This window comes from Episyrphus balteatus, chromosome 2 (assembly GCF_945859705.1).
Source record: "Episyrphus balteatus chromosome 2, idEpiBalt1.1, whole genome shotgun sequence".
Classification (NCBI taxonomy): Eukaryota; Metazoa; Arthropoda; class Insecta; order Diptera; family Syrphidae; genus Episyrphus; species Episyrphus balteatus.
Window position 1 is genome coordinate 131,650,074 of NC_079135.1, and position 20,092 is coordinate 131,670,165.

The 20,092-nt window shown below is 31.1% G+C and overlaps 2 protein-coding genes across 15 annotated transcripts in view; both read right to left on the reverse strand.

The window, feature by feature from the left end:
- LOC129911728 (disks large 1 tumor suppressor protein) overlaps positions 1 to 20,092 on the reverse strand; it is a 146,173-nt gene that overhangs the window by 104,574 nt on the left and 21,507 nt on the right. For all 13 annotated transcript variants that reach the window (XM_055989615.1, XM_055989614.1, XM_055989608.1 and 10 more), the window contains one exon: positions 430 to 554. In XM_055989615.1, coding sequence (XP_055845590.1) covers positions 430 to 554 — 125 coding nt within the window. The remainder of the gene's footprint in view (positions 1 to 429; positions 555 to 20,092) is intronic.
- Positions 1,931 to 6,707, reverse strand: LOC129911730 (PCI domain-containing protein 2 homolog). 2 transcript variants are annotated; one of them, XM_055989618.1, is made up of 3 exons: positions 6,278 to 6,707; positions 5,957 to 6,197; positions 1,931 to 2,708 (listed from the first exon to the last, which is right to left on the reverse strand). In XM_055989618.1, exons 1-3 carry the CDS (start codon positions 6,498 to 6,500, stop codon positions 1,979 to 1,981), a joined length of 1,194 nt encoding a protein of 397 aa, XP_055845593.1. In that variant the 5' UTR covers positions 6,501 to 6,707; the 3' UTR covers positions 1,931 to 1,978. The 2 variants fall into 2 exon arrangements, with proteins under 2 accessions (XP_055845593.1, XP_055845594.1); XM_055989619.1 differs by having other exon boundaries at positions 5,957 to 6,223; positions 6,278 to 6,391.

Consider the following 20,092-nt stretch of genomic DNA (forward strand, 5'->3'; position numbering starts at 1 on the left):
CATCCGTAAAAATTACTTAATCAATATTATTTTTTTTAAGAAACAATATTTATACGATGATTGTGATGATTATACATGCGCTTGATTTTAAGTTAAAGTTTAATAATATGCATGTAAATAAAGTGTTATATATGTTTCTTATCGATGGCGAATGTTTTAATTGTGCCTACTTGAAAATTAACGAGCAGAGATCATTCATTCATAAGAGAACAGCCTTCTAAGGGCATGCTGTATATATATTTAGATAAAGTTTTGTTAAAAAAATCGTGTTGCAAGTGTTTTTTTTATACCAAGAAGCATGATTTTAAGAAGTTCACTTCTCCTATTGCAAATTAAACAAAAAATATTTAAAACAAATATTTATATACTTATTAAAACATTCAAATATCCATTTAGATTTAAATTGTTTTTCTTTATTTTAATACTTACGTCTGACAATTTAATTGAGTGACCTTCTTGTTCCCATTTACTAGCTATTTGTAATGTTTCTGCGGTCTTTTGTTGAACTGTCTTCGAGTCGTCCAATAGAGTTAATTCATAGAATTCTTGTATATCTAAAAGTAGAAATTAGAAAATATCTTATTTTACTTTGAAGTGATTGGTTATTTTTATACGAGTATGTGTATTTTTTTAAAAATTCGTAATCGCTGAAAAATTTAAAAAAGTGTCCCATATTTAAAAACTATAAATTATATAAATTAATATAATATAATTTTTTTATAGGTTAAAAATATTTTATCAACTTTTAGTCTTGAAAAAATCTATTTATTTTTAAATGTACATATATTTAAAAATAGGTACAGTCCGAAAATTTCAAATTGGTCCGGCCAGTAATTTCGGAAAAATTACCGTATTTGTTCTTAACTTTGAACGCGTTTTTATTGAAACGGTGTCTTCAAAGTCGATAAGAAAAACTAAAATTTTCACACCATCTTTAGTTAAGTAATTCAAAGGAAAAGGTTTCTGACAATAATTTAGATTTTTTAAAGCTTTTTAATATGTTAAGGAGAATGACCAAATATATGTACATATATGGATAAAAAAAACCCAGCACCGATAAAAATGGGACCTTTATGGCTTAAAAGGGCATCAGTCATAGAAAACAACCATAACATTTTTTTTTTTCAAAAAAGCATCTTTTGAAATTGCTATGACGATTCTTGATTTCGAACTATAAATTGTTTTTTTTTTTTTGTGTATCTTGCTTTCCTTTCTACCTCTTTTCGGCATCTGTCTCCTAGGCTGTTAGGTCACCTGGTTTTATTAAAACAATTTATGGTTTAAGTAGATGAAGAGACAACATTTTCGAAGTAATTTTCACTATTACATTATGCAGAAAGAAAAATATATATCGCATAGCTTTAAAATTTTGTTTTTCGATAATTAATTTTTCATGTTCTGAAAACAACTGCCTAAAACTTTGCAACTAAAGATTCAAAACTTAAATAAGTTACAGCTTTTGTAACAAAAAGCCAGGTCTTCAGCATACGCCGTTAATTTACTACTAAAATATTGCTTGAATATGGAATTCTCATACAAAATATTAAAAACAAAACCAGGCCTAAGATAGAACCTTGTGGAACACCAATACTAATATTCATGACCTCGCTTAAAACGTTTCCAAGTTTAACTTTTTGCGTCCTTTTGCTTGAATAGGAAGCAAACCAATTATGGATTTCACCTCTAATGCCAGCCTTATAGTTCCAAAAACTACAATTCTGGATTGTTCCTCATCTCTGGTAATATATGAATATTCATCTGCTTGTATTGGAACGTCTAAATTATTTCAAATCCCGTAAAATCACAGATATTATCCTTTTGCTGCTGAAAACGTTGAACTTACATATTTGTTTAGTAGTAAAATTGAACATGAATATAATTTTCATATTTGTTTAAAATTCAAAGTCAATTCAAAAATAAAAGCAATCAATTTAGTTTTGGTTTAAAATTTTTATTTAAAATGCAACATCTCCATTTACTATGAAACAGTATTGAGCGCTGGAAATGGATTCTGCTTAGACACAACCAATTTATTATGACTATGTGATATATAACCTTTGATTTTGCCTTCAAATATTAAATTCGCCACAATACAATGTGTCTCATCCATCGACATATCATTCTCTCCAACAAATGTCAACGCTGAACGAAAACTCTCCAAATCCAATTGATGTGTGCCTTTGATGAGATAGACTTTCTTAAAAAGATTCCGATAAACCATAAATTTCAACTTCTCCACTAGCAAATAGATTCCACATTTAATAAAGAACGATTCATGTTTTTGAATAGCTTCATCAAATTTCCGAACATTTCCCTCTTTGATAGCATTGGACAATTCATGGAATTGCATTACATCGTACTTTTCAAGAACTTGATTTTTAGGCATATAACCAAGAAGCATCTTCACAGGAGCTAGGTAAATGAGAATCAGTCGTTTGTTTTTGTAGAATTTTCGTGGACATTTCTGAAATGCAAAGCTGAGGAACTCATCGGCACTCTTGCAATCCGAATCGAACATAGCTTTGCGACCGACAAAATACTTGTAGGTGATTTGTTCTGCGAGGGGAAATGAGTCCTTGAAGGCAGAACTGTCAATGGCACGGATGAGCGGTTTGCACAGGTGAAGCTTGTTTATTCGAAAGTAGACTTTGAATAGTTGGTTGACAAGATTAAGCATTCCTAAGCGCTTAGTGTCTTCATCGGAAGATCTGAAAAGTTTGTGTTATGAGAATAAAGGACAGATTCATATTGAAAGACTGTCATTACACTGATTAAAAAAAATTTAATTTTTTTGTTCAAAGTTACATGTATTAAAAATATAGTTGTAAATGATGAAAAAAGCCGTTAATATTAATATTAAGTACTGCCGCATTGCAAATTTCAATTTCCCATATCGCTCATTTACTTTAATACCGTCATAATTATAACTCAAAAAATACGAGTTTTGAGTTATTAAGTAGAAGTTATTGGAATAAAGCAATCTTTACTCCTGCATAAAGTCATTTCTTAACTTTAAAAACTGACGGATAAGGAGCACTAGTTTTGTTTTTGAAACTAACTTTTTACATACAAAAATACATCGATACTAAATTCAAAACTCGTTTTCTGAAAACCCAGTTTCTTTTAAGTTATGACAGGGTTCAAGTAAATGAGCGATATGATTTACATGGCAAAGATTGTGTTTTTCAGAATTTTATAACTTTTTAATGGTCCATCAAAAAGGCTGGACTAATTAATTTTCTTGTATAGAATTTAACAATATTTATGGTTTTTTTTTGATAAACCTTATTTTTGAAAAAAAATTATTAGGTTTTCAAAAAATTTTACCAATTTTTTTGATTTTTTGTACTATAATGTCGAATTCCTTTAAATTTTTGGAATCGCTTAAAAAGAATGAACATTTGGTATTTAAAAGGAACATTAAAACAGAGCGAATTCTTTTTGCGATTTTGTGTGTGTCGTTTGATTACAATTTTTACACGAACGTCAAGATTATTTTTTGACAGAAAGTGGTTCGTTTCTTTGCTAATTTTTAAAATTGTTAACCATAGCAAAAAGCTATCCGATAGGTTTAAGTTAGCTGTTTGAACGTACTCATTCTCTATCACCGTAATGGGCGTAATGTCATGTCTGATTGCTATCTCAACTTTTTTTTTACGAATGCATTACTTTGAAATCGATTTTGTTTTTTAAAGAAATTCGTCATAACTTTCAAACTCCTAATACTATCGTAAACGAATTCGAATTATGTTTTTTTTCGACTAAAAATTGTTTTTAATAATTTTTCGAGTCGGTTCAAAAAAAAAATAAGTGCATTTTTTTAGAGTGTTCAATTTTATAAAAGACTAGCTGACCCGGCGAACGTTGTCCCGCCTTACCGTTCGCGTACACTAAAACCGAATTTTCGGCCGACATCGGGTCGGAACTACTCAGACGACTTTCTAGGACGATCGTCTGCATACACTGCTTCCGATCTAGTACGGCGCTGCCGGTCTGCAGTCTGACTTTGTGAAACTTGAAGTGCATATAATAATTGTTTTTAATCGAATATTTTGAAGAAATTTATATTTTTGAAAGTTCATACCGCCAAATTTATGCAAAGAAAAGTCTTTTAGCAATATCTCTATTGTTGTAATTTTTTGAAAATTTGTCCCAGAGAGGTGTCCTGTTGTGAATACTATTAATTCATTTTTCGTTATCCATATTTTTTTCCGTGAACTTTAAACGTATAAATCAACCCGACAACTGACGAAAAATCCAAACCAGTTTGTATTATGCCGGTTGATCGGTTATTACGGGTGTCATCGTACCCGTTCGCGTACACTAAAACCGAATTATCGGCCGACATCGGGTCGGAACTACTCGGACTACTTTCTCGGACGATCGTCTGCATACACTGCTTCCGGTCTAGGACGTCGCTGCCGGTCTGTATTCTGACTTTGTGAAACTTGAAGTGCATATAATAATTGTTTTCAATGGAATATTTTGAAGAAATTTATATTTTTGAAAATTCATACCGCCAATTTTTGCAAAGAAAAGGCTTTTAGCAATATCTATGTATAAATCAACCCGACAACGGACGAAAAATCCAAACAAGTTCGGATTATGCCGGTTGATCGGTTATTATCGGGCGTCAACGTACGTCAACGGACGATGTCACTTTCAGTGGTGTACGCACTCTCTTTTCTTTCTATGTGCTTGGTTCTATCGGCCGAGTTCGACCGACAACGCCCGACTATAATTCGGCCGATGACGGATTTGGTGTACGCGAGCCGTACGTCAATTGACGGTGAACGCCCGAGCATACTTCGGCCGATGACGGATTTGGTGTACGCGAGCCGTTAGAGGAAATTAATGAGCAGGTTTTTGATTTTCCAATTTTGCGATAGTAAAATATGATTGAAAAAAAAAATCAAATATTTTATGAATTGTCTGTTGGCCATGTATTTTGTTGCATGGGTTGCAATCTTCAGTGAAAAACCTTGTGATAGATGACATTTTTAGTTTTAAATATTTCTTCTTGCGTGACCTTTTTAGTAAAATTAGTTCTACTAGTTTTTGTAGGCCATAGGTCTTTTCTTGAGTTAGTTCTTATTTCAATCAGTCGACGTTTCTATTATTGAATTTTAAAATATCATTTGATATTAAAAAGCTAAGCAGTTTTTGACAAACCTTAAGAGATTAAAAAGTTTTTAATATTGTAAGTATAGATATTTTAGTTTTGTTTTATATATTTAAGACTTTTTATTTATATTAATTAAATAGAGTCCTGAAGAAGGGTATATCCATACCCGAAACGTTGACTGATTGTCGAAATAAGAACTAACTGAAGAAAAGACCTATAGCCCACAAAAACTAGTAGAATTCATTAGTTTTTTTTAATCAGACGCAAGAACAAATAATGCAAATGATCTTCCGACCCATGAACACTGATCATGCGACATACTTCAACGATTGACCTTTTGACTTATAATGGGAATGGCGAAAGCAAAACGGATCGGAAGTTGAAGTCGTTTAAACATAATGCTCATCAATTTACTTACGACCAAAGGATTTTCGTTGCGGTTTTGCATTTTTCGGTTGCGATTTGTTATACCATTTTTAACAAATGAACGGCTAGACTGATTTTTTGACAAAGGAGAATACCCCAAAAAAACAGCATCGATTAAAATGAAAATATATGGCTTGAAAAGGGATCAATTGTAGATATGGAATATGAATTCTTTTTCTGAAAAAGCCATCCCCGAAACTTGCTATGCCTATTCCTAAGATCAAATTATAAAGTGTTTTGTATGCAAAAGTTTAGAGAAGTCTTGGTTTTGGTTCTATAAGATTCAGCGTCAAAAAATATCGGTAACTTTTACAATTTTTTTTTCATCATTTCCAACAATTTTTTCGATACCTATAACTTTGAACATAAAAAAAAATAATTCATTTTTGAATCAATCTGTCATACCTATTATCGGCAGCACAAACACGAAAGCAACTCATTAAGCTTTCGGCAGCCTTTTCCAATATCTCGCCAGGTTGTGAGACTTTGCAATTCAATTCACATCGTTGTGCCAAGACTCTCAGATCCAGACAAGTGGTGTACATGATTGGCAGACACCAGTTCTCCTCTTTTAATTGTTGCAACATCTTGACAACACTCTGAATGCATTGAACTTGGTTTTTGTATGCTTCCATATAGTCACGACCTTTTTTTAGTAAAAATGAAATAATTCTTTTACATAAAATTAAATTGTCTTTAATTTTGCATTCAAATGAGTTTTCTTACTTTCAGAATTAAGATAATAGAGAACTTTTAAATGAGCTACAACAACTTCATCGATTGGTGGATCCAATTGTCGCTCGACATAGTTTTCCGGTTCCAAGAGATATAGATTTCTATTCATAATGTGTTTGTCTTTGAGAGAGACAAATCCGGCAACTGTGTCGCCATCCTGGACAGACCATGCTCGTTGAACACCGGACAAGTAATTGTTTAGTGTGCCAAACATTTTTTTTAATACAAATCGATTAGAAAAAACAGTCAACTTATTCTGACTCCTTTAAATGGAGACTATTCAATTCAATCTTTTTTACTCTTCATAAAATATTCAATAAATACATTATAAATTAATGCGATAATGCAAAACTATTTGGACATTTTTTAACGCGCGGCTTTTTTGAGAAAAAAAGAATTTATATGTAAAAAAAAAAAATGGTAAAAAAAACCAAAAATAAATTGACGTTTGGGATTTTCATATAAATTTCACCACACCATACTGAGCAAACTCAACACAAAAACTGAATTATAAAGTGGCGCCATCTATGTGTTGGAAGATAAATTAAAAATGGTGAATAAGGGTATGGTTTGAATTTTACAGTGTATGATAAAAGTATTGAACTTTTTTATATACATTTTTTGTTTGCGTAAAAAAGCAATCATATATCGCTGGCTGAGAACTATAATGTTAGCCCTGTTAAATTGGAGGTGGTAGTTTACTACTAGTAGATGTTTTGGTTAATCTAGTAATATCATCTGCTCATGCTCTTCTTTCCGAGTAGATACGATTTGTATTGAATTTGTTGAAAGTTCGTTCCATTGAAAATCGCTAGTAGTACTTTGCCACCTCCCAAAGGAACAGGGCTGTTCTATGTCTTATGGAAATCCCTGCAGACATAGAACATTATAGTTCTCAGCCAGCGATATGTGCCCATGATTATGAAAGTGGATTAAGTCACTTTTTGCATTGTTTAAAGAAAAACTTGCTCAAACATTGGCTCAAAAAGTGAAAAAGTACAAAAGTGAAAATTTTCAAACGCATTTTTGTATAGTTTTTCGGGATGAAAAATTAAAACAAATGATGCAGAAAGCTTATTTTTTGGTCTAAAATATAATTTGTATACTCTTTATCACAAAACAATTGCGATAGCCAGAAAAAAAATCTTTTCACTTTTGTACTTTTTCAAAAAGTGGTGTGTGTAGTTAAGCCTTTATAATTTTCTTATAACGATTTAATTATATTTCTTTTATGATATCACTAGACGAGCAATAAAGAAGTTTATTTACTGCAATTTCTCTTTAAAATAAACTTTACCCCTTAAATAATAATTATTTTAAGGCTAGATTTGAGGCCATTTTTAGGGGTCACTTAGTCCACTTTCATAATTAAGGGCACCTATGTATGTTTGCATGAAGGACTGTTTAATATTAGGTGTGTTTTTATTACCCCGAACTAAACTGGACAAAAAAAAACCGCCTCGGGGCTTAACCAGAAAAATTGGCAGCACTGCACAAAAAAAAAATATAAAGTTGTAATATTTTTCGCTTTTGGGTTTTCTTGTATGTTTTTGAAAAGAAAAGTTTTACTAAGGCCGCATGTAAATTGGGTTAAATATTTAACCCGTGTTAAATTTTTGACACTATTTTTGAGGTGAATACAAAATTTTCAGATGTTAAAAATTTAATGGGCTCTAAAACCCGGTTTTAAAAAAATTAGTGGTGAAAAAAAAAATTTTTTTCTTAAAAAAAAAAAATATCGGAAAAAATCTAAAAAAAATTTCTCCCATAAGAAATGCATTGGTTTTTATTGCTGGAAGAACTGTATAGGTACTTAGCTTAAGAAAAAAAGAGAGAGAAAAATATTAAACAATATGCCATATAGCTGAAAAATAACGGCCTAATAATTAAACTAATAGTTAAAAAAATAATAATTGTTATATTCCAAACATCAAAACTGAAGTTTTTAAACAAATTTTACACAATTAAAGCCCAGTATGCAGCTGAAGCGAAACGGAATTTTCCATACAAAATTTCGTTAACGAAATCTTGAACGAAATTAATTTTTTGTTTTTGCTTTAAAACTTATTTTGTGATGTTTTTCATTGAATTTTTTGTTTTGTAGTTTTATTATTTTTATTTAGCTTTAATAACCGATGGTATTTTTTCTTTAACATGTTCGCTGTTGACTTTGAAGACTTCAAAATTTTTCGTTTCGCTTCAGCTGCGTACTAGGCTTTACGAACAAATTAATTTGGTAGCACCGATTTAAATCTGTTCAAAAAGTTAAGCCCCGAGAATTCTCCAGGCTAAACAACTAAGCCCAGATGGGCTAAAGTGTTTTTTTTTTTAAGTGAAAGTTTTGTTTTGCTTATTTTTCCTTCATTAAATTTTAAAAGTACTATAAGGCATCCAGTAGTTGTAAAAATATTTAAGCTGTAGTTCAACAGTTTTTATATGATTTTGGTAATTCCTTGGTACACATTATTTTATGGAATTTTTTTAAAAACATGTAAGATGTTGCAAATTACAAAGAAATTGCTATAAAACTACATTTTTAGTTTTTCTTAAAAAAAAGTCAAACGAACAAATATGTCCGCCATGTCGGCTCTTCCCTAATATCAAACAAATTTCTTTGAAATTTACTTAGCCATAGTTCTTATAATCTGTAAAAGTAATATAAAAAAAATCTTTGAATTGTAATAAAAAGTTCACGCAACCCTGTCGTGCATTTTACTTTACAAACATAGAAACGGGAGTTTCTTCTTAAGATTAAGGATGATATAGCCTTCAAGAGCTCATGACATAAGAACGTTCATTAGTTTACTTTTCCGAAAAAGCGATCATAACTTAGTGAGTGGCTACACAGTGTTGTGCCCTATCACGTTCCAATTTATTTTTTCTAGGAACGAACTTCAAGAATAGGAAAATCCTCACCGCTTTTGCCAACAACTGGTTAGACGGTTAAAAAATCACAGTCTAGCCCGGCACTTAAAGAGTTCTCGTAATGTAGTCATAAAGTTCTACTTAAAAAAAAAAAATGAGGACATTTTACTCCTACAAATGAAAAGCAACAAATATGAAACAAAAACTGACAAATATAAACATTATCCATAAAAACTCAAAACTAAAAACAAGCATTTTTGTCTAATATTATAATTTAAATAGTTTAATTTTATTATTATTATACATCTTAAGCTCATTATATCTATGAAAGTTACTTTTATTTCAATAACCCAACAAACATTATCCCTTCTATAAAGCTTTACAGGAGCAATGTTACCACCTGTAAAGCTTTATAGGAGCAAATTTGTTAGTCGGGAAGTGACAAGGTGATTACTCTTACTTTTCCTTGTCTAGATTCGTATCCCAATCCCAAGGGATATTGGTGTTTTTTTTTGTGCATTAGTTGAACAAAAACTCTCATCAACAATTTTTAAAAAAAAAGACGCGTTCGTCACAGTGTTATTGATGAAACGGGAGCTGATCAATTTTTTCTGACTTTGGATTCGAATTCAGCACACCGAAAACCTTCAGAAAAGTATATTTTTGTTTCAGCAACAGAACCCTTGTTAACCAGTGTAATCATTCTGTGAGGCGCGTACTATTACACGATTCCTCTTGAGTCCAGGAGTCCAATTTGACATTTCTCTTTTGATTTAAAATTTGTTGTTGTTGTATTGCACCAAGAAGGAAAAAGAAATGAAAGGGAATGTTGAAAAAATGAAAAGTGGAAAAAGAAACGTCAAAAAAGAGCCTCAGAATTTCGACCCACGACTCTCTGGTCGGATAATTTTTTGTTTCATCTTTTTTCTCTTTTGCACTCATTACGTTTGAAAAGAGGAGCGCCCCTTGAGGCTTCGTGTAATAGCTGACTATGAAATTTGTGGAAATTTTTATATGTCGAATAAAAATTTCTTTTTTTTTTTCTATTAATTCTCTTGGTTCTTGTCATTTACTGAATTTAACAAATATTGCATTATATTAAAAATGGAGTTTCGGTACTAGTTGCAAATCCCCTCATTTTGATCAAAAAATCGCTTCTAATGTGAAAAATTGAAATAGAGCACGCATACGCCACAGTGCACGTATACAACGTGCAAATAATGTGAATTACTGTAGAATTTCGTTAGATTTTGATAAAAAATTTGCGAGCTCATGCCATGCCTTTTACAGTAGTTGGGTGGGCCTTAACTCTCAAATATAAATATACAGGGTGTCCCAAAAGTAATGGATCAAACGAAATATGCTGATAGGCCAACTTAAGGGCTCTCAGAATTTGGTAACTTGTTCATCCCAAATCCTTACGGTTTTCGATTTAATGCAGTTTTTGTGAAATTTCGAAAAATTCCGACTTTGCATCAGTATTTTGCTTCCTCCGCTCATAATTGATTTTTGTTTTTTACAATTCTTCCACTTAAACATTGCCTAATAATAGGAAATAATTAATTAATAAAAAAAGTTTTTTATTTCATACGCCATTTTGCTGCAAATGAATTAACAGTTACATGTTTTATAAAAACTCAATTTATTACTTTTATTAAAGAGCAGCATCCCGAAAATAATTTGCATGGTGTGATACTGGTTTATTATTTTAAAAACTTGCCGTGTTATTGCAGTTTTCAAAAATGTATAAAAATTTGCAAAGTTGAAATTACAACAAAAGATATTACAATTTAAATGCAACAAAACAGGGCTTTTCAGAGAAAAATAACAAAGAAAAATAAACACATTTTCTCGACTGTTGTTTGTTTATTTCTTTTTGAATAAAAGTCTCGACTTTCGTTTGTTATTTTTCTCTGAAAAACCCTGTTTTGTTACATTTAAATTGTAATATCTTTCGTTCTAATTTCAACCTTGGAAATTTTTATACATTTTTGAAAACTGCTATAACACGGCAAGTTTTAAAAATAATAAACCAGTATCACACCATACAATTTTTTTTCGGGATGCTGCTCTGAAATAAAAGTAAGAAATTGAGTTTTTATAAAACATGAAACTGTTAATTAATTTGCAGCAAAATGGCGTATGAAATAAAAAATATTTTGATTAATTAATTATTTCCTATTATTAGGCAACGTTTAAGTGGAAGAATTGTAAAAAACAAAAATCAATTATGAGCGGAGGAAGCAAAATACTGATGCAAAGTCGGAATTTTTCGAAATTTCACAAAAACTGCATTAAATCGAAAACCGTAAGGATTTGGGATGAACAAGTTACCAAATTCTGAGAGCCCTTAAGTTGGCCTATCAGCATATTTCGTTTGATCCATTACTTTTGGGACACCCTGTATGTACAACCTCTAGGTATTTGAAGAGATAAAAATATTTGAATTACGGTTTAACCTGGAAAGTTGATACGTTTTTCAATAAATTATATTTTAAATATTCAAATTTCAATGTATTTTGCGTTGAAAAATGACCAAATGCCAATAAATAGCAATAGTTTATGATTTTTATTTTTGATTGACACTGTAATGCAAAGTCTATCACCGCGCCACCACCGGCTGTGTATATCTATTTGGCATTATTGTTTTTCGTTTATTTTGAATATATAAAAAAAAAAATATTTTTTTGTATTTTATCGTTGCTGTCTATTTCATTTGAAATGAAACCGAGATCATGCGCATTCAATAACCCAAAGAAGAAGAAGCCGTATATATATTATGTGTCAATGCCGGATGATATACGTGTGCAATCGTATACATTTTAATCTCAAAAGACAAAAAAATATATATACAAAATACATATTTATATCTACATTATGATATCTATCTTCTAGCGATTTTAGGAAGGCGCTTGAGCGTTCATATCAAGCTAAAAGGAATGCCAGGCCAGGCCAGTGCCAGTGCCAGCATGTGCTATAACATAATGTTGCTTGTCTGTTCATTAGTTCTAGCACTTCAAGTGGCTTTCAAGTAGGTAGGTATTTTTTTGTTTGTTGTCTTCTGTACTTGGTATGCTTGCTTGTGAGACTACATCAAAAATAGAACTTCAATTATTTCATTTTTTATAAAAGTAGCCAAATGCGAATGGATATACGACATACAGCACATGTTCACTTTTTTTCTTTATTTTTTTTTTTTCATAATTTATTTTCGCCTCGTTGATGTTATGTAAAACGAACTTAATTTAAATTATTATTTTTTTAAGTGGCCATCAAATTTGAAACCAATTTTTATTTAGAAAGAGAATAAATGATGATGATCGCTCAATTTAAAACATAATGTGGTCAATATCAACAAAAAGTAAACATAAACAATTTTTTATAGCAAGTCGTAAATTGTAATGACGCGATTTAAAAAAAAAAAGAAGAAAATGTTTTGTAAATAGGAAGTCTTTAGAATTAAGGAGATAAATGTTAAAGGTTAATACTGTTCTGAGAATTGATCTAATCTTGGGCCTGTTTGTCTGTTTTTGAAATTTAAAAAAAAGTAGATATATTGACTACAAGGATTCTATACAACTGACGTTTCCGTAAAATGGCGCCCAGTTCGAAACCTTTTTTTTTACCAGTAGCATAGAACTTTGCCGTAAACCGTAAAAATTGAAAGCCCACAGCCACTCTCTGTTTGTGCTATCTGACCATTAAAATGATGCATATTAGGTATTGTCCACACTGAAACATACAAGAGAGAGCCCGAACTTTCGTCACTTTTGGATCTATTTTTGGATTAAAATATGCGTGAACTGAAGAATAACGATGTGATCATTTTTTCACATCAATAGATTATACTAGAAGCATCGTATTCAGTTTTGGGTGCGGTGTATGCGTCTTTTGGTGTCTAATTCTGAGGTAGTTTTTATTCGGTTGCCTTATTTTGTTTTTAAATGTTAAAAAAGGCTGTTTTCCAATTAATTTATGAAGGATAAATTAACTTGGTTCACATTGTCATTTTCCCTAAGTCCGAGAAACTCAGTTCTACCGATTAAATCAAAAGAATTCAAGATAGTAAGAAACCTATAAAATCATGTCAAATTGTGCGGGATGAACTGTCTGTAGTAGGTGTGTTTTTTTGTTTATCTATATAGATTTTGTGCAAAAAAACGACATCGGGATTTTTGAAATCCATGCAAACATTTGGCACCACTGTACATATACTTTGGCAGATGTCTATCAAAAATGTTGCTTTTGTTTTTTTTTTATTTTAACTCCGAAGTGGGAAGGCCATTACATCCATGTTGGATGCAAACAAAAATTTTCATATGGCCATGGCATCCATGTTGGATTCAAAAAAATTGTTTTTTTCACAAAAAATCAAAAATTATCTGTATATTCTTAGCTACATTTTAAGACCATGACCATAAACATTAGTTGCGTCGTTCTTGTGTTATAAGCGTTTGAAGGTATCCATATTGAATTTTTTTTCGATTTTTTAAAAATCAAATGTGAAAACTTTTTTATTTTTATTTCTAATTTTTCGAAAAAACTTTGGTAATTTTATATACATATCTGTTCAACAATCTTATCAGGATCCATTTAAGACTTTTATCTGAAAAGTGCATTGCGTATATCTCGAGATATTAACATTTCAATGCAACCATGTCCAACAAATTTTTGATTATATTTTTCTATGAGAGTTTTTTTCAAACCTCGTTTTCTCCGCTTTTTTTTTGTTAATATTTTCAGATATTTTTGTATGAACACAACAAATAAAGTACCTTGGCACTACTGTTTTTATCGAGAGAAAGTAAAATCTGGATAATTATCTGGATTTTTCAAAAATCTATACAGATAAAGTTTTTGTTGTTTTTAACACGTAAATTGTTTTGATTTCAAAAATCTCGATGTCGTTTTTTTGCACAAAATCTATATAGATAAACAAAAAAACACACCTAGTATACAAATTTCTGGATGCAAAAAAAGTACCCTAGTACATACATTATTATTTTTGTACACCGAAAAAAAAAAAACAAATAACAAATTTTGATTTTTAAGAGGTTGATAATTTGACAAAAGTTTTTTTTTGTCATAATTTTTGAACTAGGTAAGGGTGGGCTAACGAAAAAAAATGTATGTAATTTGTTGAAATTGCCATGATTAGTTGAGAAAAGTGTAAAAAGTACTATTTGTGTAATAAAAGAGAAATTACCTCACATACCATTGTATACTTGTTGTTACTTTTGAAAAATGTTTGGATAGATTATACTAAGCATGTAGCTTTTTTAGGTGCTTATATGGCAAATCAATCATGATTATTACACTTGAAATAATATTTGTATTTTTGACCGACTTCCAAAGAGGAGGAGGTATTCAATTCGTCAGCATTTTTTTTTTGTGTTTGTTACCTCATAACTTTATACCTACTGAGTGAACCAATTTTGATAATTCTTTTTGTATTAGTAGCTATTTTACAGGAATGTAATATTCAATCAAGTAAGAATTCTAAGTCAAATGAATAACATTTGGGGTGCAATGTCCACAACAGTGGATTTGCTTCTTCTAAATTTTAAATTAAAAAAGGTCACTGTGGTGTATGCGTACTATTTTTTTTTTTGTGAGGTGAATAAAAAATGATGCTTCTATAATTTTTAAGCTAAGGTAAGATAGCTTTTGTTTAAAACCGTGGTTTGTATGCCCAAGGTTATACCTTTAACCTTGGGCATACAAACCACGGTTTTAAACAAACAATTTTTACTTGCGATATAGGTACTATAGGGCAAGTTTAGGATTCGTAAAAAAAATCGAACTCGAGATAACAATTTTACATGACATTACGATGATGGAGAATGCCAAAAAAGTGGGTCCGGCAATTCTGTCTGTCTGTCTGTCTGTCTGTCTGTGTGTCTGTCTCTATCTGGAGCTGCAGCCTAAACGAGTGAAGTGATTTCCTTCAAACTTGGTAGTTAGCAGTTTTTGGTGATTCCCTAGAGGGGAAATTGAAATTTTTTTTTTATGACCAAAACTAACGGTACCTGCCATATAACGGAAATAGAAAAGTTAATTTTTTTCAAAAACGGCTCTAACGATTTTTATTAAAATTTTTGTGTGTAGTACTACACATAAGAGCCAACTTTTTAAATAAAAAAAATATTTTTTGTACCGTTATTAACGGTACCTGTCATAGAACGGTTTTTTTCGTTTCTGAATATCTCGTACAACATTAACCCGATTTAAATGAAAATTTTTATACAAAAGTGTGTAAGTAAAAATAATATTAAAATTTTAGAACATTTTCAAAAAACGCATTTTTGGTTTTTTAAGAAATATTTCAAAATTTTTTTTTGAAAAATCAATTTTTTGAAAACGGATCAATGAAAAATTTTGAAATTTAGTTTTTATGTGTAAATTAATTATTTCTTCAATATGGCATACCAACTTTTTTTTGAAAAATGTTAAAAAATTTTTATATATAAAAAACTATTTTTTTAAAAAACGGCTCCTACAATTTTCGAAAATTTTTTTCTAAAAATACCTTTTTATACGAGAAATAAAATGGCATATTTGTTTTTTTTTTAAGATAATTTAAAACGGAGTTTAATTAATTATAAAAACAGATTTAATTTTTTTTATACTACCTACTTATGAAATTTCTTCAAAATATCGAATTTTAAATTTTTTGAATAAAAAGCTTTAACATTATAGTTACATTAAGCATAAGAGCAAGTACGTGCGACCCCAGTCGTGCAATTTATTTCACAGGGAAAAGAAAATCATAATTTTTTCGGTTTCTGATATGAAAAAAAAAATTTATTGTATCTTTTGAAATAATAGTGGAATAAAGAAAAAAAAAGTTGGGGGTATCCTGGGAAAACGAACCACAGTGTAAAACAACAATTTTTGAACTGATTAAAAAAAAAATTAATTGTGATTTTTGAGGTGAAAAAAACTCCGTTATAATTTTGGAGCTAAGGGTGGGCCGACGAAAAAAATCTTGGGCAATCAAACCAGGCAGGTTTGAAACTGGGGATGCCAACTTTACAAAGCCAATAAAGTAAGTATATAGACTTCCAATCTAAAGTGAGTAGCTTTGAAGGAGACAAACGAAAGATATAAACAATTATAAGACAGGTGTGTCTATACGTGACAGAAGATTTGTATGTACGTGACCTTGGAATGTACTTATGATTATAAACGATCTATTTTGGTATATGTTTAGTATCTTCCCACTGTCATTTGACTTGAAATGTCACTCGAAATAACTAACCAGAGCTTTCTTCACATATATGTCCAAAAAAATAAAAATATTCATATATATTCAATTTACAATTTAAATCTACATACCTATATGCATATCAATATCTTCATACAACTGCAGCAGCATTGTATTCCACTTCATGTGAAGATGCAATCATTTATTACACACTACTATGTATTGTTCCTTTCTTTTTCTAAAGAGTGTTTCTATTTAGCTCTTTTAGAATGTTATGCCTCTCTCGCTTTGCAAGGCTACAAAGACCGTCGTCGTAGTTGATTGTAAACTTTTGTGGCATATCTATATGCGCTTTATTCTCTACAAAAAAAAAAAAAAGGAAATAAAGTGCTTATCAAGGACTAAAAACCAGCCATGTTCAATAGGCTTTTCAATTTGATTTACATTCCGTGTCTTTGAATGAACATACACACACATTTATATGAGTATTATGTGTTGAGTATGAAGAGAAGAAGGTTCTATCTATATATATATGTATGTATGTTATAGTTTTATAAAAGATTGTTATAGACGTAGAGAAAAAGTTGGCATGGACAATAGACAGCTAGACGTTTATAAATGCATAAAATCAACCGTGACAGAAAGGAGGAAAAAAATACACATTTTTCTTGTCTTTTTTCTTTTCTTTTCCTCTTTTTTTTTTTCCTTATCCTTTTTATCATTCTTGTGTGTGCTAGGAGGCTTTAAAAGGTTTTAATTGTTTTAAATTGAAGACTTTTAGAACTCTATTTTCAGAGCTATTCTTTTCGTTATCAAGATAGCGGAATTTATTATGTCGTGGTTTCTATACGTCAATCAAGGTTTTCAGCTGTCACTTGTCACAAACAGCATCGTCCTTCTTTTTTGGAAGACAATTGCTGGTAGAAACGAATGGAGAAATTTTCAGTATTTGACATTTTTTTTTCTTTTCTTTTAAAATCGTGTTTGGTTGAACAAATATCTAGGAGAAGAAAAACTAAACTAAAGGCGTGTTTTTTCTACTACTCAGTAGCTACTCATTTTTCGATTTTATTCGAAAAACAATAAAAACAAATACTTACTTGTTTAATTTTTTTTATTGTTTTGCGAATAAAATGAAAAATGAGTAGCTACTGAGTAATAGAAAAAACACGTCTTAAATTTACCACTGACGAAATGTCTAGGGCATCAGTGTTGCCTTCAATACCGAATTCTAACCTTTTTTCAATTTCTTGTGTAGGAAATGATTATCATACCTTGCCTTTGCATAATTTTGCTTATAATTATGGGTGTCAACAGTAGTGAAACAGAGCTTGTAAAAAGAATCTCCAATCTTTTTGATCCTAAGAGGATATAATATATGGAGTGCTTGTGCTGTTAGTTCCGTGAAGGTTTTATAGAGGGCTCTAGTTTCTCTAAGTTTTTCGATGAGTGCATGCCTCCATTTTATTTTCATTTGATGGCTGTCATCAACAAGCGTGTTTATTTACAGCTGCGGAACCGGACTTCTCATTGAAAAACGAAGAAAGAAAGAGATGAAAGATAATCAGCGTTACAATGTATTAGGTATAGGAACAAGCACTGCATATATATCCTCTAAGTTTTGATCTCGAACGGAAGTGGTCAACAGTTGAACCGAGTTGGAGTTGCCAAGGCGAAAGAAAACTAGCTCCTCCTAGCCTTCAAATAGTTTTGTTTGGTCTTTGCATTTCTAAAACTCGCATCCGTGTCCGAACTTAAAGAAAATTCCAAATCCGTTCTGAACTATGCAGTCTGGGAATACAAATAAAAAACAAACACAAAATGTCGCGTAGCTTATAGTCTAGACATTTCTCTGTTATTTCATGCTTTGTAGTAGGAATTTTCTTTCAGTTGACAGTTTACAGTCACAAATGATCACGAAATGAAATCAAGTGTCAAAACCTTTAATGAAAGGACAGGATTATATGTATATGGAATTTTTGAATGTGAATCTCTATATCGATGTTTCTTTGAAGGTGATAGAATACTCATGAGTAGATAATCTAGTACATTTAGCACAGAATCTGTTCGTGCGAACGAGTAGATCGATTTCCTTGTGCGTTCCATTGAATGTCACTATAGTAAAAGGGCGTCACTATAGTACAGTGACGCTTTATAGACCGAGAGCCGGCAGCATATTTTGGCAGTTTTGATATAACCGAAATTCGAGTGTGCGCATATCTAGATATGCACCACAGTATATCAACGGAACAAGTCTGGCAGTGATCTTTTTCAGCTTTCCCTTGCCAGACGCATCCAAAGTGCAGCAAAAAATCAATTTTTGGCGTTTTGGTATAACCGAATAAATGATACACCAAAAAATCATAAAAAATCCCCTGATTTCGAATCTGTGGGCACCGCAAGTTTCTTTTTCAGCTTTCCCCCCGCCAGACCGCTTTAAAGCATTTTTAAGTGCATTTTTCTAATAAAAAAACCTAATTACTTATTTTCTGTTAGGTATAACCGTATGATGGTAACAAATTAATATTCTATGTCTATTCCAGGTCTAGAAAATATAATTTTTAGCCAGCTATTTTTTAGCCTTCCCTCTGCCAGACGCATCCAAAATGCAGTCAAAAATCAACTTTTGGCGTTTTCCTAGGTATTAACTGAATAAATGATACACGAAAAAATCATAAAAAATCCCCTGATTTCAAAAATGTGGGTACCAGAAGTTTTGTTTCAGCTTTCGGCCCGCCAGACCGGTTTGAAGCAATTTGAAATGCATTTTTCTAATAGCTTATTTTCTGTTGGGTATAACCGTATGATGGTAACAAATTAAAATTCTATGTCTATTCCTGGTTTAGAAAATATAATTTTAAGCCAGATATTTTTCAGCCTTCCCTCTGCCAGACGCCCTTAAAGGTTTCCCAAACAGGTTTTTCCATAGAAAAAACACCTAGTTTCTGTTTTTTTCTTATAAAATTGAAATAATATTTTTTGTTTAGAGTAACCATATGACGGCCAAATATTAACTTTCTCTGCCTTTTCCTGATTTAGAAAATGTAAGTTTAAGCCAGTTTTGTTTCAGCCTACCCTCTGCCAGACGCCCTAAAAGGTATCTCAATAGTAGGGGAAAGTTAGATTTTGCTATATGGGGCATGGGGGTCTGGGAAAAAATCCGAAATGCATTTTGTCTTCAGGGATTAAAAGAGCATAAACCCAGGGATCGAAAGAGTCTAAAACCACATTTTGTACAACCGCACCAAGAATCATTTTGTTTGTCCCTATACAAAAAATTGCAATTTTTTGAAGTTTTTTGCCTACAGATCGAAAACGGTGTGTGAAATCGAAAAACCTATATTGTAACAAATGAAGGTAATTAAAAGATCTACAACTTTTACAACGAACAAATTTTTTAAAAAACGCTCAAGTAAAAGAGATATGACAAAAAAAGAAAATCACTTTTTGACGTGTTTAAAAAAAAAAACACCCTAACTTTTAAACCAAAGGGATAATCGAAAAATGTTATTTAACATATATTGTAGAAAATTAAATTATTTCAAGTTTGTCATACCTACATTGTTTTTTTTGTAGGTTCAAAAATACGCGAGTTATGTGAAAAACTAAAATTTGTATTAAAAAAAAATGGCGGCCAAATGACTCTTGGTGCGATTGAACAAAATTTGGTTTACGACTCGTGTCTTTATGCCTTTCGAGCCCTGAAGTCAAAATGCATTTTGGATTTTTTCCCA